At 40.9% G+C, this 23,050-nt stretch overlaps 2 protein-coding genes across 2 annotated transcripts in view; one reads left to right on the top strand and one right to left on the bottom strand.

Moving 5' to 3' along the window:
• The window catches only part of dysc (dyschronic), a 550,335-nt gene that overhangs the window by 315,364 nt on the left and 211,921 nt on the right, over positions 1-23,050 (top strand). The window lies entirely within an intron of this gene.
• On the bottom strand, positions 4,241-6,058 carry LOC135699354 (pickpocket protein 28-like). Its single transcript, XM_065219597.1, has 3 exons — positions 5,671-6,058; positions 4,622-5,611; positions 4,241-4,556 (listed from the first exon to the last, which is right to left on the bottom strand). The coding sequence occupies exons 1-3, from the start codon at positions 6,042-6,044 to the stop codon at positions 4,241-4,243; spliced, it is 1,680 nt and encodes a 559-aa protein (XP_065075669.1). The 5' UTR covers positions 6,045-6,058.

Genomic DNA, 23,050 nt, shown 5'->3' with positions numbered 1-23,050 from the left:
AAATTAAAGAAGAAGAAAATGTCGAAGTTCGCCTCCAAATATCTCATTTGGCAGGCCATCTGCTCTTGCGGACTGAGGAGTGAGCCTTGCGTGACAAAGGGCACAGTAAATGGCGAGATCTACAAATCTGAGTGCCTCGAGAAGCGCCTTTTGCCGTTCTTGCAGCTGCACGACGAAGCTCCGCTATTTTGGTCAGATTTGGCATCATGCCACTATTCTAAAAGTGTCCTGGAGTGGTATGAGGCCAATTCTGTCCATTTTGTTCCAAAGGACATGAATCCGCCAAACTGTCCGGAGCTGCGCCCCGTTGGAGCAAGAAGACAGTCAAAGACGAGAAGGACATGTTAAGAAAATGGAAAAAAAAACTGAGAAACTGGTACCGGATGACACTGTAAAGACTTTGATGGAGGGCATCAAGCGAAAATGCGTTCAATTTTACACTCAAGGCTCCACCGATTAACTTTTATTTTGATTTTTGAAGTAAATATATGTATAAAACTACCCTAAAATTTTGGTTTGATTCTAAACATTATAAGAAAATTGGCATGACATTTTCGGTGTCGCAATAATTTCGTGTTCGCCCTTTATTATCCGGAATAATTTTCTTATGGAGCTGGGTCTCAAATGTGCTCAAGCCTGCTCAAATATAATGGGATTAAAAACAAGTGTTTCATATGTGAAATGCAGAGTGACCAGTGAACCGGGACAACCGGAAAAAGCTGGAATTTGAAGTCACCGGGAAAATTCCATGAATTTTAGTTGACAAATCTGGAAAAATATAGAGAAGTGTGACAATAATATATTCTGAGGAAAGTTATGGCTGATGGGGCTGTGTTGCCAAAACTGTGTAGGCACCTGGGGGTCCGACACATCTAAATCTCAAAATCTCACGTTAGTGAATCAATCTACGAAAAATATTGTTTCAACTCTTGTATCTAAATCGATCTACTCACATCGCTCTCCAACAATTTGAAGGAAATCTTAAAAATCTTCATCAATCTTCATTCTATTACTAAGCTTGGGCCACAAACGAAGTGACAGACGGAGCGGCTCGAAAACTTTGGTGACTAACCTGCTATTACAATTTTTCAGTGTACCACATGGCAACACCACTACTACTGGATTGAACCACATGGCAACACTACTACTGGATTGAACTAGCATTTTCACCAAATGTACTAGAATGTTTTGGTTCTATCTCTTTCACTCTACTCAAAACTGAAATGCATAAAAAATGACAAAATGATACGCACTCTTTGCACACTGTCAAAGAATCATTGTACACAAAATCAACTTTGTGCAAAACCAAAACAAAAATACTATCCCATCTGGTGGATGATGGCACAAGCTTCTAAGAAAATTCTATTACAGCGAACCACATTATTTTAATTGATTTCTTCGCCAGTTAGTCGTCTGTCACTTCGTTTGTGGCTTGGACGCAGCAAAGCGAAAATTTTCCTGCATCTTAGATAGAGTCGCACCCCTCGGTAGGCGCTGCAACTGGATTTTTTTTGAAAATTACTGGAAAATCAGGGAATATCAGGAATTTTATTTTGTTCGTTGAGTTGACACCCTGTTCATTGTTGAGCTTGTTATACAGCACGTTGTAGGTGGCACCGCTCATGACATACAGGAGGTAATCACGTTCGTCGTCTTCCAGAACCTTGTAAATACGAAAAGACGCCTTCAGTCGCTCCAACCATCGGTCAAACTTTGACGTTGCACAATTGAACCATAGAGGTAACTCTAACACCAGAAGGTCCCGAAGAAACGAGCTCAACTTTTTGGCTCAGCTCTGGTACTATCTTTGGTCCCAAGCTAATCGATACACCCCTCGGAACATACGAAAATCCACGAACCCCTCATTTTATCTGTCAAACTTTCATAGCGAATCAAAACAAACATAGTGTAGTACTAGAATTTTGACTAGAATGGGATACGTTAATCGATTTGCTTGGGTCCAATAGGCTAGTCAAGTAGTGAGCCAATTTTAAATCGTTAGTTTCGAATTGATTGTTGATTGAACGGCTCGAACGAGAACAGCAGCAGTGGCAGCTCCACCAGAGGTTTGACCTCCAGCTCCCTGCATCTTGACAAACAACATCAAACACTTTGAACCGGAAAATCGTCGGTATTTCGTGGGAATTTAATTCGGAACTTCGAGACGCAATCAAAATAATACAAGGAACAACTTCTTAACGTGTTTATTCCTCTACCGTGCCGAATAAAATATGTGTTGGTATAAAATTGATACGTATGCCGTGCGTGGAAACGGAAGTTGTTGTTTTATGTTGGCACAAATTTCATTGTTGGCAGCTCGCAGTGCTGCCAGAATCACTGCTTGTATGGTTCACTGCTTGTATACTGCTCCAATGATTGCCACCTGGAACGGGACTTGACAATGGGGTAGCGATTTCGAGCCAATTTGCTGTCAAATCCGAGCCAGTTTCTGATTGGTCGATTTGACAGTATAAATCGTGGAATAAAAAGGACAGAAGGATCGCTTCAATCTGCCTGGCAGTAATGCCGGAATCAATGTTGACGTCAATGGCGTTGTTAATTGTTTATATTTGCGGAAGGAAAGTTGACATATTGCGTGCACTGCGTGTTTTAAGCGATGGATATTGTTGTTTGTTTATGGTTGTTTTTTTATTGTGTTGAGCAAAAATGATGTACAAGCTGTTAAACTGTGGTAGAAACTCCGAATATAATCCAAATTAAAATTTAAACAATATTTTACATGCCTGGCATCATTGGTCAACACCGTCAAACACCACGCGCAACTTTCCGAAGGGCATTCTTCAAAAACATTCAGAAGAGTGAGAAGCTCGATTGTCGAGTCCCGTCTCGGATTGCCACGAGTCTCAAACGAATAAAAATTCAAAACGAACTTGCAAGCCGTGCTGACATTTGAATACACTCTAAAAGAAAAATACGCAGTATGTGATTAACCCACCCGAAACTGCAAACGACAAAAACACTGACAAGCCGGCGCCGGTGGTGTAGTGGTAAGCGTGACTACTTTCTCACCCCAATGGGTCTGGGTTCAATCCCAGCCGAGGTCGGTGAGATTTTTCTGAGGCATAAACATCTCTGGTCACGTCTTCCTTCGGAAGGGAAGTAAAGCCGTTGGTCCCGGCCCATGTGTGTTGAATGGGTGCGATATCCTACGAAGGTGTGGAAGCTGCCTTCCTGCACATTCGATTGCCGTCAATGAATGGCAATCGATGTCCGTCGGTGATTGGCACTAGCTTGCGGAACAGAGACTAATGTTAAATAAAGGAATGAAAAACACTGACAGGAACTACCACTCACCTAGTAGCGTTCACACCCCTGGACAAGTCACCAATGACCCAAAAGTGTTAAAGTGACTATAATAAAAAAAAAGAAAAAAAAATAATGTTCACAAAGTAGCCCTAATAAAATGTGTATGGTTATTTTGCTTAACGATGTGTTCAGGCTATTATCAAAACCATCATTTGGGTTATCGGTCTTGAATGGTTATTCTTTTTTATTAGGGAATCATAAGTTTTACTGAACAGTCGTCAACAGTGTCAGCACATTATACTGACCTTAAATTGTAAAATTCTAAGCTGTCATTTTTTTTTAAATCTGTATAGATCGAAAGCAAATGGCTTTCCGTGTGATTCGAGAACTCTGTTTAGCGAAAAAGGATATGGATTATACAATCGCGCAACTCGACCATCTGGTTCCAACACTTAATCATGGCACCCCAAAAATTTACATGCGAGGCAAAGTCTTCGATGAACCATCAATGGCATGAGCTACCGGAAATGTTTTACCCTTCTTGTTTCCTATTTTATGCAAAGGAAACTCTAGGAATGCTTCAATATGCGGTGTGAATCTTTGACTGTTTTCAATACTAATTAGCAATACCCACCCTTTTTTGTTTTAAATTCTTATACAGGTGTACCTCGATATAACGTAACTGTCAGTTTTGACCGTCATGGTCGATATCTTTCAAATAACAATTGAATCATATGAATAAACTTTACCAATAGATGAGGGTTTGTCTCAACTGTCCGATGGAATCATTACTTTGCTTGATTGAATTACCGTTTGCGAGAAATCGGCGATGGAAGTCAAAAGTGACAGTTACGTTACATCGAGGTATACATGTAGCTTGTTTTTATTGCACGACATCCATTTATTTGCCACGTTTTCCGACTGAATTGTATGATGATTCAACATTAAAACACATATTTCACTACCGCCGTTCTCAATCACTTTTGCGTTGAATGTTTTGCAAATCAATCGAAGTCCGGGTTTCCCCATTCTCTAAATGTACTGGCTTTTCTTGTTGTTGCTGTTGCTGCTGCTGCTGCTGCTGCTGCTGTTGGTGGTGCCATAAAGCAAACGGCCTTATCAGACAAAAGTAAAACAGCTCCACCAAGCTCAACAGACTCATACCCATGCACAGCCCCAGCAAGCCACCACAGTTCGCCAGGAAGTCCGTCAGCCCATACAGCTCGCTTCGCTTCGAAGTCATAAATTGCGATTCCTTGTAGTAGATCCCCAGACGGGAAATCTCCATCCTGCGAACAGAAAACCGATCATCTCAATTTAGACTGTAATTACTACATTACGTTCAAAACATTACCCATTCACAGCCGCCGAAGAGACATTCATCGTTCGTGCCCACTTCATCCAGTCAAAGTTTGCCTGCGTAATCTCGGTATCGTACTGTACCGATGTACACGCCGGTAGACAATTGCACCTCGCACGGAAACTGACCTCTTCAAACTTGTGAAAAGTGGGTCCCATCTCCAGCAGTTCAATCTCCGCATTCCACATGCACCAGAATCGATTGATCTCGCACTCCGGAGTGACGTTGGTTCGGGGCATTGAGAACTTGACGCATCCACATCGGTGCAGGGTAAAATTGGTGAGGCACTCGAGTTCGCAGTTTTCCTGGTTGTAAACACGGAAGAACTGCAGGTATCGTTCGCTGTTGAAGAAACACTGGCGTCGCTCGGGGCTGTAGCTTTGCAGCCCATCGGTTGTGGCAATCTTTTCCGGCTTGACGGCGATCGTCACTTCGTGGTTCATGGGGATGCGGATGAATTTGTTTGTTACCAGGGGATACTCGCTGGAGGAATGAAGTAGGACCTTGAAACCGTGGATGGGCCCTCGGCAAAGATAGTCGTGATTCGTGAGGTCCGAGCGTAGGAAGAGGGAGAGACCTGCGGAGTATCCAGGTCCTAGTGTTCGACGAGGATAGGAAGTGATGTTCGCTTGCGGTGAGTAACCCAGCTCCAGGGACCAGTAGGGAGCTTCGGACTCTTCGGTAAGGTAGGGGTCGCTTGTTTGAAGCACTTCCGTACGAAGCATGTCCTTTGCCGATAGGATATTGAATGTGAGACAAACGCCTTCCTCAGTGAGTGTGTACGAGAACAGCTCGGAGCAGTTGAATCGTTCACTGAGAAAGATGCAATCATCCAGCAAATCGGTTCGAGGGATGTTCAATGACCGGATCAAAGAGGCGTAGCTTTCCTCGGTCGTTTTGTTTGGAATGGTGGACGTCGTGGAGACCAAGCTGTAGATATTTGTACGGTCACAAAGCTGCATCATTGCCAGCAGGGCATCATCTCTGAAATGCAACACCTTCATTAGTTTCTCATGTCTTCAACACTTATCACTTTCCCGAACCTCTCATGACGATTTCGTCTTGACGAATTTTCCACAAACCGTCGAAATTCCCTGGTAAAATTCAGCACCGAAATTGGCGTCTTCGCTTCCGGACAAATGGTCACCGCCGGAAACGGAATCTGCCAAACGGGAGTAAACTTTTCGTCAAAGCTGACAATCACCGGAGTTTGATCCCACTTGTCGTAGAGTTTCCGTATCAAAAAGGCACAACTGCACACCGAAAGGGCAAACACCGTGATCCACCAGCATTTTTCGCACCAGCTTCGATCTGGGCAGCCGAAATACTTCACACCGTGAATGGAAGTTTTCGACGAAAAATCCAGAAAGATTTCCTTCACTCGGCCCAGGATGGCCTTAACCTTGCTCAGTTTCATCCCGTACGGTGCGGATGGTGTGCTAACACTGATGACCGCGACGCATTTTCCACATGTGTGCAAACGGGACCGAAGCTATGGCGCTCCCACAGTACCGTAAGTGGAAAGCTCACCTAATTACACCTATTTGTCTGAATGTGTCGTTTTCCAATGCAAATAGCTCGCAAGTAGGTTACAAGTATCGTATTTCTTTACGGAATGACTCCAGCGTATGTTTCTGATCCCTTTGCTGCCCACGTTGTACTCAGGTTAGCATTTCTTGGATAACACAATTCTGAACAAATACTGCTGGGGGATGATTCATGACTCCGACCGTCCCACCCAAACGTTGCATAAGCTGCCTGTATTTTGTTGCAATATACAAGCAGAATGCACATAATTAATCAATAATCGGGAAATGGCTCTAATGTTGGCCTATGGATCTATGATTGGGCCCATCGCTAAAAATCTGCTATTTATCAATTTTATCTAGATAAACGCGTTATTGGGACGTTACTAATGGATATTTTTGGTTGTTATTGAAAATTTAGTCGATTGCTGAATTTATGTATGGGCCCAAATTAGGGACACTTAGGCCGACATTACCTGCATTTCCCCTATCTCCTTAATACTAACTTGAATCGTGATGCTGTCTTCAGCAAAGTTGTTGCTTATTGTTTAAGCTACGTGTGCTGAAATTCTCAACCGAGTTTGATAAACCAGTTCTATGCACGAAAGAGTGAAGGAATATTATTTCTTTATACATTTCAACCAATATCCCCATATAAATTTTAAATCAAAAGCGCCAGCTCGTGTTACATCCAAATAAGCTGAAATTTTCAGAGAGTGGTTTTCGCATGTAATGGCACAAATCTAGGGGTTGGCCGGTTAAAAAAATGATAAAAAGTAAGAGGATGTATGGTGTGTGCCAGGATGATTTCTCAAGAAGGGATTATACCATCTGTTCTCTTTTTATGGCCGTACGACTGCGCCCATTGATACGGCGCACAGTGGACACCGTCCATACAAATCTCGGACAAAAATCCAAAAGTTGTCTGAATTTGATGGAAAGTTCATATTATAGTGGTTCTAGGATGCTGCGTCCGTTTTTGATGTTTTTACTTTAAGTGGCGATCCATAGAGTACGTCACGCTATATTGAAGGAAAATCCCCCTTTCAATGCATTTTGCCTAGACTTAATGCATTGTTTGTCGCCGATTCTTCATGTCCCCCTTCTCCCTTAGGGTGTGACGTACTTAATGGACGCCCCCTGATCACCTTACTTGAAACCGCTGGAAAAACGGTTTTTCGATCAGAAACGCGCAAGTGTGTCATATACAATACTATGGTTTATACTAATAGACCGAGTGAAGCATCTTCCGATTTTCCACATATTTACTAAAAAGTGAGCAGATCCACTTTCGACAAAAGTGAGTAACGTTCGCATGGTCGAAAACAGCTTTTTGCAATCTCATCCGTGCACATTACTGAACCATTTAATCACAGATATGTGAGCAAGAAAGATACAGATTAGTGGGTAAACAAAGAATCGATTTATCCCCATGTGCTAGACAGAGAGAGAGACAATTAAACGTCAAAATGGTGTATGAGGAGGGAGTAGCTGTTACTCACCTGGTGAGTAGCTTTTTTTGCCCGTGAAGAGTACAGCTGCCTTTTTAAAAAATGTGGCGATTCTGATAAGTTTCTTCGAAAATCAAAACATGTATGTTTTCCGGTGTGTTGCATCCGCTGACCGGATTTAGATATAACATTAAAGTATTGATTGAATTTAAAACTACTGAAAAAGGATTGCCAAGCAGCAGGTAAAAAGTCATGATTTGAAACTATATTTGGAAACACAATAGTTAAACTCTTTTCATTGTTATATAAACTTTATTAAAAAGAAAAGACATAGGGTAGAGAACTACTTCGGCCTAATCGCCCATTTTAGGCCTATCGAGCAGAAAACTTCAAATAAATCCATGATTTCAGAGTTAACAAGTCAATTATGCGTTTGGTACGATACTTTAGTTAATAAGCTACCGAACGAAGTCCATGAGAACGCGTGATATGAAGGTTTGCACCCATTATTCTCAAAAACAAAACAAAAAGCGCTCCGACCGAATCAACTTTTATCTTCATCCGATAGGCCGAAGTGAATTCAATTGCGTTTCAAAGGCGTTTCAATGCGTTAGGCCGAGTTTAGAATCCGTAGGCCGAGTTTGGCGTCAAGAAGCAGTGTTTGACTTTTGACAATATCTCAACGATTGGTTTCTCTTTATCAAATCTTTTGGTACGTACGGAAAGGTAAATCAATTTGGAAGCCATCAGTAATAATGACATTCCGTTTGGTGCTAAACTGCGCTAGATTAAGAAAGACTAAGTGTGGGTTGTGCTTAATAGGCCGAAAATGGGGTAGTTAACCCTACTAGGTGGTTTACACGTTCTGCCCAACAAACAATTTTAGCTGCGGATTAGCTTATACTGCCAAAATTTGCCTTATGCAGCTAATTTTTGCCTGTATAAGCTGAGTTGCAGCTAAAATTGTTAGTTGGGTGGGCAGTTGTGAGGAAAAATTCAGATCAATTCGCGAATACATAACGAGACATGTAGAAATAATTTATCAGGATGTCGATGTTACAATCGGCGCTTTGTATCGCGAATACCTACGCCGCTGAAACAATGCAAAACGAATGAATGAACGATTTCTGACAGCAAATGCAGAATGGTTGGATCAATTCATAGACGAGCTTGTAGTTCGAGTGAGTAATTACTTTAATTGGTTATAATTTTGTTTTTTAAAACTGGTATTTTCTTGAATTTAAGGTGAGCTATATTTTGCAACGGAAATGACAATGCGGGCTGAAGGTAAGAAGGAATTGGCGAACGTTTTGAAATCTGGTACAATTTCGAAAATATCAAATGAACAGGCATTGGCAATTTTTACCAATGCTAAGTTTTCAAAACGAAAATATAACATCATCCGTGAAACAGCAAAGATCGTGTACCCATCGTACAAATCAATATCAGCAGCTAAAAACTGTGCTACCCTCCTGAAACTTATTTTGATACATCAAAAGTTCACTGTACAGTTGATTTGCAGGAAGTCCTTAATCGCACTGCTTCTAGATTGTCCAAACTTTTCGAAACAGAAATCATTTCTTCGGCTCAAAAGGGTTGCACGCGTTTTCACCTCTATGTGAAATGGGATCTTGACGAACATGCCTGAGTACAATCAGAAATTCGAAGATCCGAAAAGCTCTGATGCTCATGTAGTGTTAACATCAATTGTTCCACTGAGAATATTCGGAGAGGAATGTTTGATTTGGGACAACAATTTTCCTCCACTCGGTATTGCCGTCCAATCGCGATATATTTGGCCAAGAAAACTCCAGAGAAAACAACGGAAGAGTATGAGCGCATGATTGGCGCAATAAAACAGCGCAAAGCAATGGAATTGAAAGTGGGAGAATACGTGATTAGTATCGAATATAAACTCTCAATGACTATGATTGACACTAAAACCATTAATGCCATTACGCGGACTTCATCTGCACAGCGATGTTACCTGTGCAAAGCCAAATTTCAATGATATTGAAAACATTGTGAAAAACCTATTGAAACGGAATCATTAGTCTAAACTGCTGGATTCGTTGCTTTGAATGTTTATTGCATATCGCCTACAGACTCAGCTTTTGCAAGTGGGTAAAATCAGGTCATATGTATGAATATAATCGCAACAAGAATCGCATTCAGACAGAGTTCTTCAGTAAACTTGGCCTGCACGTTGATATACCTCGTCCTGGTTTTGGCACAAGCAATACTGGCAACACCGCCAGGCGTTTTTTTTTTAATGCGGAAATATCTTCGGCAATCACCCATATCGACTTGAATTTGATAATAAGATTTCGGAACCTGTCAAAAGTTTTTTTCTAGTGGAGAATCCATTGATTCTGAAAAGTTTTCGAAATATGCCATATGACAATGCCTGGAAAGCATTATGAGAAAAAACGCTTCGAAGTCGTTATAAATTTTTGATGTGAAAAATTATAGTAAGCCTGAATTCGAGGCAAAATCTTTTTGTGTTACGAGCTACCATGAGTCTCCACTGTTTTTTTTTTAATTGTCTCCAAAGTTTTTTTTTTTAAAATTATACCTTGGGGCAAAAAGGGACAAAACAACATGTACATTTCCAAAAAGTTCAATGAAGTTCCATCATTGTGATCTACAAGCGATCTTTTCGAACTGTTTCAAAAAAATTTACAAGCTCCTTAAACATTAAGATTTGCAATTTTCTGCATGCCTTATCATTTATTATCGAATGTAGGAAAGAGAAAGAATACCTGTATTAGATAAATCGAATGGTAAACATAAGCTGGATGGAAACCCTTCAAATTAAAACCATTTTGACCCAGATCGGAAATATAGCTGAAAAGATATATTCATATCAATGACTGAGGTTTGCTCACCTTTGAATAGCTGCTAAAAAAATAATTTTCTTTATAATGTTGTGATATTGTGGGAAAACTTTATTCAATATGTATATAAAAAAAAAAAAATCAAACTATTGAAAACCAAGAATTTTTTTTTGATTAAAGTCCAGCTTGGTGCCATTGTGCGGCGGCTCTTTACCCAGGACTCGCTCCTCAAGCCGCTACCATAAAATCACAGACAAACAGACATAACTCTCGCAAGTTGTTCATCGAACAAGCATTTAACAGTCAATTTAAAAGTACGGTAGTTGGTAGTACCGCCACATGTGGCGCGCATAGTCAATTCACTTGCGTTTGACGTTTACACACTACCGCCATCTGTTCAGCGTACTACCCACCACAGTGTACTCAACAGATGGCGGTAATGTTTTAGCGACGATGTTTTACAGTGCGAAATATTCAATGTGTTATGTCTGTTTGTCTGTGACTATCTAAGTTACAGACCTGTGTAGAATCCTTATGAGCGGGATTGCAGCGCGCTTATGAGCGGCGCACTTCGACCGTCATCAAATGAGAATTTAACATAAGCGCAACAATATCCAAGACACGGCCATAGATTTGACGTAGGGTTACGAATGATGTTGAAAGTATAGTAAATATTAAATTGATTTCTTAACTCGTTGTTGTTTATTAATCTATTTGATAAGGCTCAAACGCATTGAATGTCTTTACAGAGCCGAGGATTCTTCGTCACTATACAATACAACTTAAAACTATAGTCGCCATTGTCGTAACCGTGACCGAGGCTGGAAACCTCGGTCTGGTCACGACAAAAAGGTACAACACAATAAACATTTTGTCTTCCGCTATCCAAAAAGCCTCCTCCATCAGAACTGGAGTCGCTTTTAGTGGTTTCATTGTATGGCATCAGTAACGCCAACGGGGGTCAGAGCGCTTCCATTGCAGCAATGGACGCAACACACACTCATCACTAAACGGTTGCTTTCCAAAGTCGACGAAGCATCGACCGAAAGAACTGCTGATGAAGCACAATGAGGAGGACCACACAATGGTTGCTGCCGAGAAAACAGACGATCGCGTGGTACACATCCTGCTTTTGTCGACAGCCGAGTGAACCATCTTAACTCAATCAGTGAAAAATTTCGATAGGTTGAAATTCGGAAGCAATTTGAGAATTCTGTTTTGAGGTGCTCTGTCGATGTCCATGTAGTACAAGCCAATCCTGTACTATGTCTTGAATTCAAGCTCTTTAGTCAACTCTTTTATCAGTCATTTGTGGTCCTGAAAAGGACCGATGGGTTGGAAGCTTGGAGGCTAGTTAAGAACAATACTGTGGAAATTTTTCCTCGATGTTCTTAGAGATGACAGCGGTGCGGAAATGAAATATGTAGGGGAAATGGCTCTTATGTTGACCTATGGATCTAAGATTGGGCCCATCGCTAAAAATCTGCTATTTATGAATTTTATCTAGATGAACGCGTCATTGGGACCGTACTAATGGATATTTTTGGTTGTTATTGAAAATTTAGTCGATTGCTGAATTTATGTGTGGGCCCAAATTAGGGGCATTTAGGCCGACATTCATCCATTTCCTCTATTAGGGAAAACACATTAATCACAGAATCAATCATAATTCTCTTAAGGTGAAAGTTAATGCTTGTCCGTTGATACTGAATTCACACCCGTTCGAACCACACCCAAATTATAAATGCACCAATACCAACAAGCATTGTAAATTAAGAAAATGAGAGGTATTCGTAAACACAATATTATTGAATAATTATAATAATTCTACTACTGAAATGACAACTTCAATTGGGTTCTTTAATTTTGAAAAATGTATTGTTTTTTATTCATCATCCGAAAGAACTTCATTTTCTGAGCACAGCGATATTTTTTTCGAACCCACACACTTTCATCTTGATTTTTAAATTATGATTTAAAGCAAAATAACAACTTCACTGTTTGACGCTAAACTAACAAACTGACAGCTCGCTCCCATATAAAGTGACACAGAGGGGCGCTAATAAAGTGATTTTTGCAAATGTAATCATGCTTATTTAAAATAGTTCCAGTGTACCAAAATTGATGAAATTTTGGGTTTGGGTTCCATTTTTAATGCAGATTACGATTATGCATTTACCTCAATACGCTTAAAGAACCCAATTCAGGGAAAGCCTGCCGAACTTCATCGAAGTCCTGCTGAAGCTCAGGGAAGTTCTGCGAAAATTTAGAGAAGTTCTGTCGAAGTTCAGGGAAGTTTTTCCGAACTACAGGGAAGTACTACCAGGGAAATCCTGCCGAAGTGATTTATTATATTTTTCGACTGGTACGTAGGGAGATTTCTTTTCCAGTACTTGTCCGCTAACTGGGCGTTCTTAAACTGGTCTGCTTTTTAACTGGGCGTTCGTTAACTGGACTGTAGCTCAGTTAAAAAGCAGTCATACGTCAAAAATAGACGTCACATTTAGGTTGACATTTCGTTGTGAAAATTAGTGAGGGGCATTTGAATTGAATATTAAGTGTTAATATAAATAAACTTGATTTTGTTTTCATTTCACGCTGAAATCAGGACTTTAATGCGTTTTTAGCGAAAGCGTTAAGCCTTTCTAAGCTCGCGAAAAGGAATGCTGTGAAAATAACAATAACAAACTTTACACTGCTTCAATTCAATGCACATTAATTTTTTTAACGTCGATCGAAGTTCCCCTCAGTGTTTTTTGACGTTTGCCAAGTCAGCCCAGTTAGCGAGTGGAATTCGCTAACTGGACTGCGCTTTTAGCCCTGTTAGCGAACAAGTACAGTATATGGCTTTCTCAGTCTACGGTAATCCAAACAGGGAAATGCAAAACTGATTGTATGGATTACCCTAGATTGAGAAAGCCATATAAAAGAAATCTCCTGCCGAAGTTCAGAGAACTTCTACCGAAGTTCGGGGTAGTCTTGCCAAAGTTCAGGGAACTCCAGGGAAGTTCTGCCAAAGTTCAGGGAAGTCCTTTCATTTTAATTCTTAGAAATTAGGGAAGTCCTGATGAAGTTCAGGGAACTCATTCAAGGAAGGCCAGCCGAAATTTTTACAAATATGCTCAAATACTTGTGAAACAAATTTTTAAAGTTGAAGATCAAATAGATTTTAAAAAAGTAGAAGGGTCTGTGCCTAGCGGCATGAACGGAAGCTTGACGTAGGACCGCTAGTGGACGGAATAAATGTGAAGAGCATTTAGTTCTTTTAATTGATGAATTATCTATTATCTCAACTCTTTCCGTTTTTGAATTGTAGGCGTACCAAATTTGTAGTAAACTTTTTCAAAGAGAAAGTTGGTTAAGAGAATCAATCAAAATCACTTGCACCCCTGCTTCCAAGTTTGGTTACAAGATTACAACTCTGGAGAGCATTTTGTGTTTCTGAATATAGACAAACAAGCACAGATAAATTCTATTCGAACTATTTACTGATGTAAGATTGATGGCCGTTTTATTGAAGAGGACATCCATGGCCACTTACGATTGGCGTGTTTAGTGTAGGTGACAGCATCACGGACCTCATTTTCCAGGAACACCTTCAGCACACCTCGTAGATCAGACGTAGATACGTTTGACACCACCATGGCGAGCCAGACGACCGATGGCGGTTATCTCGAAGAACATTGCGATGAAGCTAGGCGCCTCCTTTACCAGACCTTTTTCTCCTTTGCCACGACCAGTCAATTGTTGCATGTTAGGTGTGAAGGAGTGGACTAGCCACCACCTTCCTACTGCTGCTATTGCTGTTCACCACGCCGTCCGAAGCGAAAACGAGCTAATGCAATACAGCAGCGCTCTTTTATATCTTTTCAGGTTAAAGCAGAATAATGTGCAACCAAGTGGTATAAACGCTACAAAGACTCCTCCCATTATGCGTAGTTTGCTATCGAGTAGCGACACTGGCTCTTTTCTTTTTGCGTACACGGCGAAGGAGAACGACTCAAATTTGAGTTTAGTTCACTCATAATCACCAAAAGTGCAGGAACTCAGCGATGATTAAATTTGTGTCCTGTGGAAAACCTAAAAAATCTGCCAGAAAATGAGGAAATTGACGAATAATAAATAAATAAATAAATAAAAAAAAACCTGGGAAAACATGAGGCAAATTTACTCATCGCTGAGTTCTTGCACTTTATTTCTTATTTCTGAGATAATCTAATTTATCGATTATTGGTACAATGTTGGACTTATTTGATTGCGTTTATTAAAAGTATGAGCTATTTGAGAAAAACGCCTTTTTTTTAAAACCTTAATATCTTGAAATATAATGAACGTAACTTTTTGAAATTTTGCTAATTTTTAGTCATAATAAAGATCATTAATATTACACTAATTTTCCTAAAATTCGTCCACTAGGTAAAAAGATGAAAATCGAGCGTTTAAATAAAATAAATCTAACTTTATTCAGGTTCTTCCAATAAAGTCCAAAACTAAAGCGATAAACCAATAAACATCTTTTTTACCACTAGCCAAGATTTAAAAAATATATCTATTCACAATGTTTCAAAAAATGTTCCACTAGAGTGTACGCTCGATTTTCCCGACGATTTTCCGAGGAAAACTTCTCGAATACGAAAACGAAAACTGATTGTGATTTTAGTCTGTCTACTAGTACACTTCTAACCTGTGTACAATTTTTTGACGTAGGACAACGTCTGTGATTTCTATATGGAGGTACATTTTGTGAAAACCGAAAATGGAGCGTGTAACAAAATTATGAAAGATTTTGAACGTTGATAACTCAGCTGCCCCTGGACCAATTTCAATAATTTTATCACCAATTCATCATTTTTCAACTTTTGTTAATTGGCACTATTGGCACTATTGAAAATTGCACGAATGTGCACCTATTGCTATGATAGTTAAAATTATCACCGATTGCCTGTGAAAAGCGATTTCCCTAACACAGATTTCAAAGTTGAATTCCATCCGGTCTTACCAGACGGTGTTTATTCAATCACCGCGTGGTGAGCGATAGTGTTTTCTAGTACACAACAAAAGGCTCCACGCAAGCAGCTAGCTATCAATGCTGCCCACAAACGGTGATCGGATTAAGTTCCAATCACCGTGCGTGGTGGTGTCTTGTCTTCGGAATTAGCAGCAGCAGCAGCAGTGCTTTCGGTGCGTGGCGTTGAATTTTGTTCTCCAGTGCACAACGAAAGGCTACCTGTAAGCAGCGAGCTGCAGCCCACATGAGCATCCATAGAAGGAGGATGAAGCCGCAATGCTATTTATTGGAATCAGTAGCTCTTCGTGAGTCGCTGTGGGCCATCTATGTCAAGCGCGTCATGCAAAAGAATATAAACAGAGAAAACCCCGCTCGAATTCCTATACCTACACAAAGCACAAGCTCCTGCTGCAGTTAACAAATAAGATATTATTATATAAGACCACGTAGTCCTCCTTCACCATTTCGTACAACCCCGTAGGGCTGTCCCTTGTAGTTTTTAAATTCACCCCATATTCGAGAAGTTTTCCCCGGGAAATTATCGGAAAATTTACTCAAACTATGAGTGACCTACGTTTTAGCGATTTAGAGTAATCTGAACATTTTTAACATTTTTTGTCCATGTGCAGTGGGTTTGGAAAGACAGTTGACCGACTCACGCCGCCGCCGGCGCTGGTTGAAAAAAAAAAACATAAAGGGTGATACGGTCAAAATTTGGTCAAGGGAAAACGCGTGTAAATCGGTGAAATCGTTTATTTAAAAAATCAAATTAAATTTCTTTTTCAAGTTCAATTAGTATAAAATTCAGGAAAAATATTCAGTTAGGCTTCCGTTTTTCCAAATCCGAATTGCTGGGCCTTACGCTTGACCCCTGCCATCAGATTTTGTACAGCCACCTTGTCTACCTTCTTCGCCGCAGAAAGCCAGTTTGCCTTGAACTGCTGCTCGCCCTTAGCAGTTTTTTTGGTCTTCTTTAGGTTCCGCTTGACAATAGCCCAGTATTTCTCAATTGGGCGGAGCTCTGGCGTGTTGGGAGGGTTCTTGTCCTTGGGAACCACCTGCACGTTGTTGGCGGCGTACCACTCCATGGCCTTTTTACCGTAATGGCAAGATGCCAAATCCGGCCAAAACAGTACGGAACAACCGTGTTTCTTCAGGAAAGGCAGCAGACGTTTATTCAAACACTCTTTCACGTAAATTTCTTGGTTGACAGTCCCGGAAGCTATGAAAATGCTGCTTTTCAAGCCACAGGTACAGATGGCTTGCCAAACCAGATATTTCTTTGCGAACTTTGACAGTTTCATGTGCTTGAAAACATCTGCTACCTTTCCCCTTCCTTTTGCCGTATAAAACTCCTGTCCCGGAAACTGCTTGTAGTCGGCTTTGACGTAGGTTTCGTCGTCCATTACCACGCAGTCAAACTTCGTCAGCATCGTCGTGTACAGCCTCCGGGATCGCGCTTTGGCCGTCGTATTTTGTTTATCATCGCGATTTGGAGTCACTACCTTCTTGTAAGTCGATAGTCCGGCTCGTTTTTTGGCTCGATGCACGGTTTTAGACGATACACCCAGCTTATTTGCGGCATCTCGGAAAGAGAGGTGAGGGTTTCGCTTGAAACTACCGGCAACTCTCTTTGTCGTCTCAGCGGCTTCCGGTTTTCGATTTCCCCCCGATCCAGACTTCCTGGCTGTCGACAAACGTTCCCAAAACACTTTAATTACATTTGTAACGGTTGATTTGGCAACTTTTAGCGATTTTGCCAACTTTGCGTGCGAGTAGCTCGGATTTTCGCGATGCGCGAGCAAAATTTTGATACGCTGCTCTTCTTGCTTGGACGGCATTTTGACAACTGAAGAGTGAATTCCAAAATCAAAATAGGAGCAACATTCTACACACACACACCTTCAAAATGATGGGTGTTCAGGTTTTCTAAATGCAAAATTGAAAGAAATACGTCAAGTTGATATTGACCAAATTTTGACCGTATCACCCTTTATCACGCTGCCATTGAAAATATTTTGATCGACGCACAAATCTAGTCTAGTGTCCATTGATTAGAATGGTCCAAAGATTTTGACGTAGTACTACGTCTGTGATTTCTATTCGGGGGTACACTTTGTGAAAACCGAAAATGGAACATGTAACGAAATTATGTAATTTTTTGAACGTTAATAACTCAGCTGCCCCTGGACCAATTTTAATAATTTTATCCTCAATCGATCAGAAATATTTCTACGCACCAAAAGCAATGCTTTCTACTGTAGATTTTAACAAAAAACTATTGAAAATGTGGTAAATGTCAAGCATTGTCCAAAAGGGTCGAAATAACTAACAAATCTACCAATAACGTACATGCATATGATGCTTCCCCAACACCACAACATCAGAGAATCGTTTCTAGACGAAACATGTCGAAGTGGCATTCGCCTCCGATCTTCGGGCGTGTGCGAATAGGGAGCACAGTTTGATTGCTCGGACCCATACGGACGTTATCTACACAGATCTTACGGCAGCCTTCGATAAGCTGAACCACGAAATTGCAATCGCTAAGCTTGATAGGCTAGGGATCGGTGGAAATCTTTTGAGATGGTTTCGTTCATACCTCACGGAGCGCCAACTGACAGTAACTTTGGGTACTTGTCGCTCAGCAAGTTTCTGTGCAAAGTCCGGTATACCTCAGGGTAGCCATCTGGGACCATTGGTATTTCTCCTTTACTTCGACGACGTTCACCATGTTATCACAGGGTCACGATTATCGTTTGCAGATGATCTGAAAGTTATTCTGCGCATCCGCACACTTTTTTTTTTTTGTAAAAGTACGTTTATTTGTTGTTGATTGTTTCATTAAAATTACTTACATAATTCTTTAAACCTCGACTTCAAAATTAAATTTCAGTGCATCAATATCTATCCTACCATTACAATTATCAATGAAGGTGATATAAATAAAAAGAATCTTCAGTATCAGTGTTCTTCTATTCACTGGCAGTCTCTCCAGTGCACACTGTTTCCAAAGGTGCAAAAACGTGATCGAAATTGTTTTGACCTCTTAAACTTGATTTTTATGCTATAGTGTCTTCAGCAAAGTTTTTCTATGAAATATTTCACATATTATAGAGGTATCAGTTTGGTGATTAATACCCCTAAAAGTGAAATGCAAATTACCGTTTTCCTATTTTTGCATATAAAAATTTGCTTTGTTCGGCAAAATTGTAGGAAATATTATTAGAAAAAACTTTTCCAAAGACACCATACGTCTATCTGTTGAGTAGAATTGGGTTTTGTGGAATTTTCTTTGAAACACCCCTAAAAACTAGTTTTTTCAAAATAACTTTTTCTGGTAATTTTCTACAATTTTCAAATATTCTACAATTTTGTCACACTTAAAAAATACACAACTTTTACAAAGCAAGTGTATTTTTATCTCTCATACTCATTGAGTTATTGAAGATTTTAATCTAAAAAACGCATCTTTTTGGTATTGAAAATCCCTACAAGCCGCAAATTTCCGCAGATGAAACCATTTACATATGAAACTATACAGTAATCACTTTTGAATCCATGTATAACCGTTTGTCTCTCGCTGTCCCTTGCATGTAAAAACAAACACTCAAAAATCGACGAAATTGTACTGGTGAGAACGCCCAATTCCATGCTCGCAAGGATAGAAATCAGTTTTCACCTTTTGATCACCTTCAGTTGATCTCCACAGTTGGAATAGAACACTGTGCTTGAATTCACCTGCAGTGATGATTGTTATTATCTGTTATCTGGTCTGCATTTTACAGAAATAACTTTCAAACTTACCTGTTGATGATGACGCCATATTTCGGTAATGTTTTAAACCTTATTTTAGTTGAAACTAGACTTCCGACCACACTAAGCAATAAGCTGCTTTCAACGTCTCATATTGTAAACAACGCATGAGATCATGGTTGCTAAATAAAGTGATAAAAAAGTCACGATCTCCGGTAAATAAAAAAATTCTGTGAAATGTTTAGAACATGAAACATAACGAGTATACAGCTATTTATTACATTTCTAAACCATTTAAGTATTCACAGTCAAAATCGTCTCTCTGACAACACTTAATTTCCACGCACGAGACGCGCGAGAGCTTGCGAGCATAGAATTGGGCGTTCTCACCAGTACAATTTCGTCGATTTTTGAGTGTTTGTTTTTACATGCAAGGGACAGCGAGAGACAAACGGTTATACATGGATTCAAAAGTGATTACTGTATAGTTTCATATGTAAATGGTTTCATCTGCGGAAATTTGCGGCTTGTAGGGATTTTCAATACCAAAAAGATGAGTTTTTTAGATTAAAATCTTCAATAACTCAATGAGTATGAGAGATAAAAATACACTTGCTTTGTAAAAGTTGTGTATTTTTTAAGTGTGACAAAATTGTGGAACATTTGAAAATTGTAGAAAATTACCAGAAAAAGTTATTTTGAAAAAACTAGTTTTTAGGGGTGTTTCAAAGAAAACTCCACAAAAACCCATTCTACTCAACAGATAGACGTATGATGTCTTTGGCAAAGTTTTTCTAATAATATTTCCTACAACTTTGCCGAACAAAGCAAATTTTTATATGCAAAAATAGGAAAACGAAAATTTGCATTTCACTTTAGGGGGATTAATCACCAAACTGATACCTCTATAATATGTGAAATATTTCATAGAAAAACTTTGCTGAAGACACTATAGCATAAAAATCAAGTTTAAGAGGTCCAAACAATTTCGATCACGTTTTTGCACCTTTGGAAACAATGTGCAGTGAGGGCCAGAGGAGATTATCGAGATGGAGAGAGCGTCGACTGCCAGTCACCACCAGCAGCTTTTGTTGAAGTAGATCGTATGCAGCCTGTACTCTAGGGCAGCCGAAAAACTTGTGTTGAATTGTTTCAACCATCACATTGCAAAAAGTACATTGTTCTCCATCCGTTCGCCTCATTACATTCATCAGCCGACGATGCGAGATTTTTTGGTTAACCCAAAAGTACAACACACTGCGCTGCAAAGGTAATAAATCACGCACGGCTATATTCTTCCATACACGGGTCCAGTTGATTGTAGGGTTTGTTGTTTCCACTTTTGGTCTGTCTGTACGATCTATGAAGAATCGATGGATGAGATCGGCGAAAGGGTGTTGTTGGATTTGGAAGGGGAAATTTTGGACATTATTAAGAATTAGCTTTAAGCATGGAAGGTCTGAAATGGAATTTGCTTGGGGAGGATTTATCTGGGTTAGGTAGGAGCTATAGTAAGGAAGGGATTCGATCTCGTGTAAGTGGCGATTTATTAACAGCGCCTTACACTTCATCGCTGGTAGATGCAGATTAAGCCCGCCGTTTTCTCTACTGCGTGCTAGCTGCTGCATCGGAATGGTCGCACATGCTCCACGGAAAAGGTAATTCCGCATTGTGGCTGTCAGTTTTGCCACGTGGACTGCTTTTGGGTGAAGATTTGCAGCTATATACCATATTTTTGATGATAAGAAGGTGTTGAGCAGCGTTACCTTTTGATGCAAAGCCAAGCTGCGCAGTGAGTTTAGCCACACTTGCCGGGCAAAGTTAGTCACGAGCTTGTCCCAGTTTAGTGTGACCATCAATCGCACCGAGTTGGCGAAGATCACTCCAAGAATTTTGATGGTATTTTCTGTTCGAAGCCACGGTACCGTCAAAGGGCTGTTAATGAGGCCAACGTCGATTGCCGTTGTTTTATCTTCATTCAACCGTGCTCCTGCTACTTGCTCAAATCGCCTGAACAAATCTTTCATCGCGTCGAGTTTACCGACGCTGGTGACGATGGCACTGATATCATCTGCGTAAGCGACGATTAGATCTGCTCCACACACTTGTTCTAACCGCCGTAAAAGTGGGTGCAGATAGAGAACAAAAAGATGCATTGAGAGAGGGTCTCCTTGGCGAACCGAACGTTGGATCGGAAATGGTGCAGAGAGGTGCCCATTGATAAGCAGACGAGATGAAGAAGCTGCTGCTATACCGGAAAGTAAGTCAACAAGTGTCGTGTTGAAACCCAATGCTCGCATCGTATTGAACAAAAACCTCTGGTCCACACGATCAAATGCATGGTCCAGATCGAATGAAATCAGTTTGCCCTTCTGTTTGTTCGCTTTCAGCTGTGCTATTCTATCTTTCACTGCTAGCGTAGCCTGGAAGATATTTCGTCCAGTGTTAGAACATTTTTGCGAGCCTGACAACACACCATGGGCTCGGAGCACATTTTTGAGACGCTGTTTCAGGATACGAGAGAGAATTTTATAGTCCACATTGACCAGACTTATTGGTCTATATGAACGTGCGTTTTCCCCAGTACCGCGTTTCTTCACCAAAACAATCACCCCATCGACGAACTGAGTTGGGAAGTTTGACCTGATTGCATCATTCATTATCAAGTTTAGTTCACGGTGGATCACATTGAAAGTTCGAAGATAGAATTCTTTCGGCAAGCCATCGGGACCCGGTGACTTTTTCGATGCACTTGTTCGGATGGCGGAAAGAATTTCGACTGTTGTTATTTCGCTCATGCAGGCTGCGTTTACATCATCCTGCTCAGGGATGACTCTCTCACAACGAAAGGGACCGTCTTCTGCTTCTTCGTCCACATGACCTCGTGCGTATAGTTCGGTGAAGAATTGAACCATATGATCCTGTATTGCAGCAGAATCACCGATGATCTCATCTCTCTCGTTTCGCAGTTGCTCGATGGTGGTTCTGCGGCACCTTCGTTCCCCCAGCTGGTAGGTCGACAAAGGCTCACCAGCAACGTGGGTTTCGTTGATTCGCACGAACATCTCGGAAAAGCGTCGTTGATGTGAGAGCATTTCGGCTTTTGTCCGATTGATGGTGGTGAGCATGGCACGGTTGTGTTGGTAGCCGTCGTACGCTTGCTGTAGTAGCTCGTAGAGGCGTTGCTGTTCCCGATTGAAATCGTCGAAAGCGATTTTAGATTTCCAACGGAAGAAGGATTGTATTTTGGGCTTTGCGCACGACAACCACCATTCCATCCATGATGGATAATTTCGGCGTTGACGAGTCCAATATTGCCACCGTATTTGGAACTCGTCGATATTTTCTGTGGTCAGGAGGTGGGGACGGAGGGACCAGAAACCACGACCATGTGCTCTCTCGGGAAGAGGAAGGCAGATTCTCACGGTGACGGCTTTGTGATCCGAGAAACAGCACACATGGACAGCTGTTGATCTCAGCTGTTCTCGGAGACCGGCGCTTACATAGAGCCGATCGAGCCTGGACGAGGAGTTGTGCGTGATGTAGGTGTATTCTGTTTCGCGTGGCCGAAGCTGTTGCCACACGTCGTATAGATGAAGCTGCTGAACGGTGGCTTGTAGAGCAGGGCTCGAATTGTGCCCCGTCGCATCACATTGTCGAATCACACAATTGAAGTCACCACCGTGGTCGGTGCAATGACGAAGGTAGTATGCGATGATGTTATTGAAAAACCGTTCTCGTTCGGCGCGATAGACGGATCCCGACGGGGCATACACATTGCACAGCGTAGTATTGTGTATACGCAGTGCGAGTAATCTCCCGTCCAGACTCTTCTCTACGTGGGA

This window comes from Ochlerotatus camptorhynchus, unplaced genomic scaffold, assembly GCF_037179485.1.
Source record: "Ochlerotatus camptorhynchus isolate MF236.1 unplaced genomic scaffold, CSIRO-AGI_Acam_v1.1 ptg000107l, whole genome shotgun sequence".
NCBI lineage: Eukaryota > Metazoa > Arthropoda > Insecta > Diptera > Culicidae > Ochlerotatus > Ochlerotatus camptorhynchus.
The sequence above is the reverse complement of the archived record's forward strand: the minus strand, read 5'-3'. Positions and strand labels throughout refer to the sequence as shown.

Excerpts from the sequence above, each read along its gene's own strand:
- LOC135699354 (XM_065219597.1), bottom strand. The coding sequence starts at position 6,044 with ATGAAACTGAGCAAGGTTAAGGCCATCCTGGGCCGAGTGAAGGAAATC. Across the intron at positions 5,612-5,670 it reads AGACGAAATCGTCATGAGAG|AGATGATGCCCTGCTGGCAA; the intron begins GTTCGGGAAAGT and ends GTTGCATTTCAG. Across the intron at positions 4,557-4,621 it reads TCTTCGGCGGCTGTGAATGG|GATGGAGATTTCCCGTCTGG; the intron begins GTAATGTTTTGA and ends TTCTGTTCGCAG.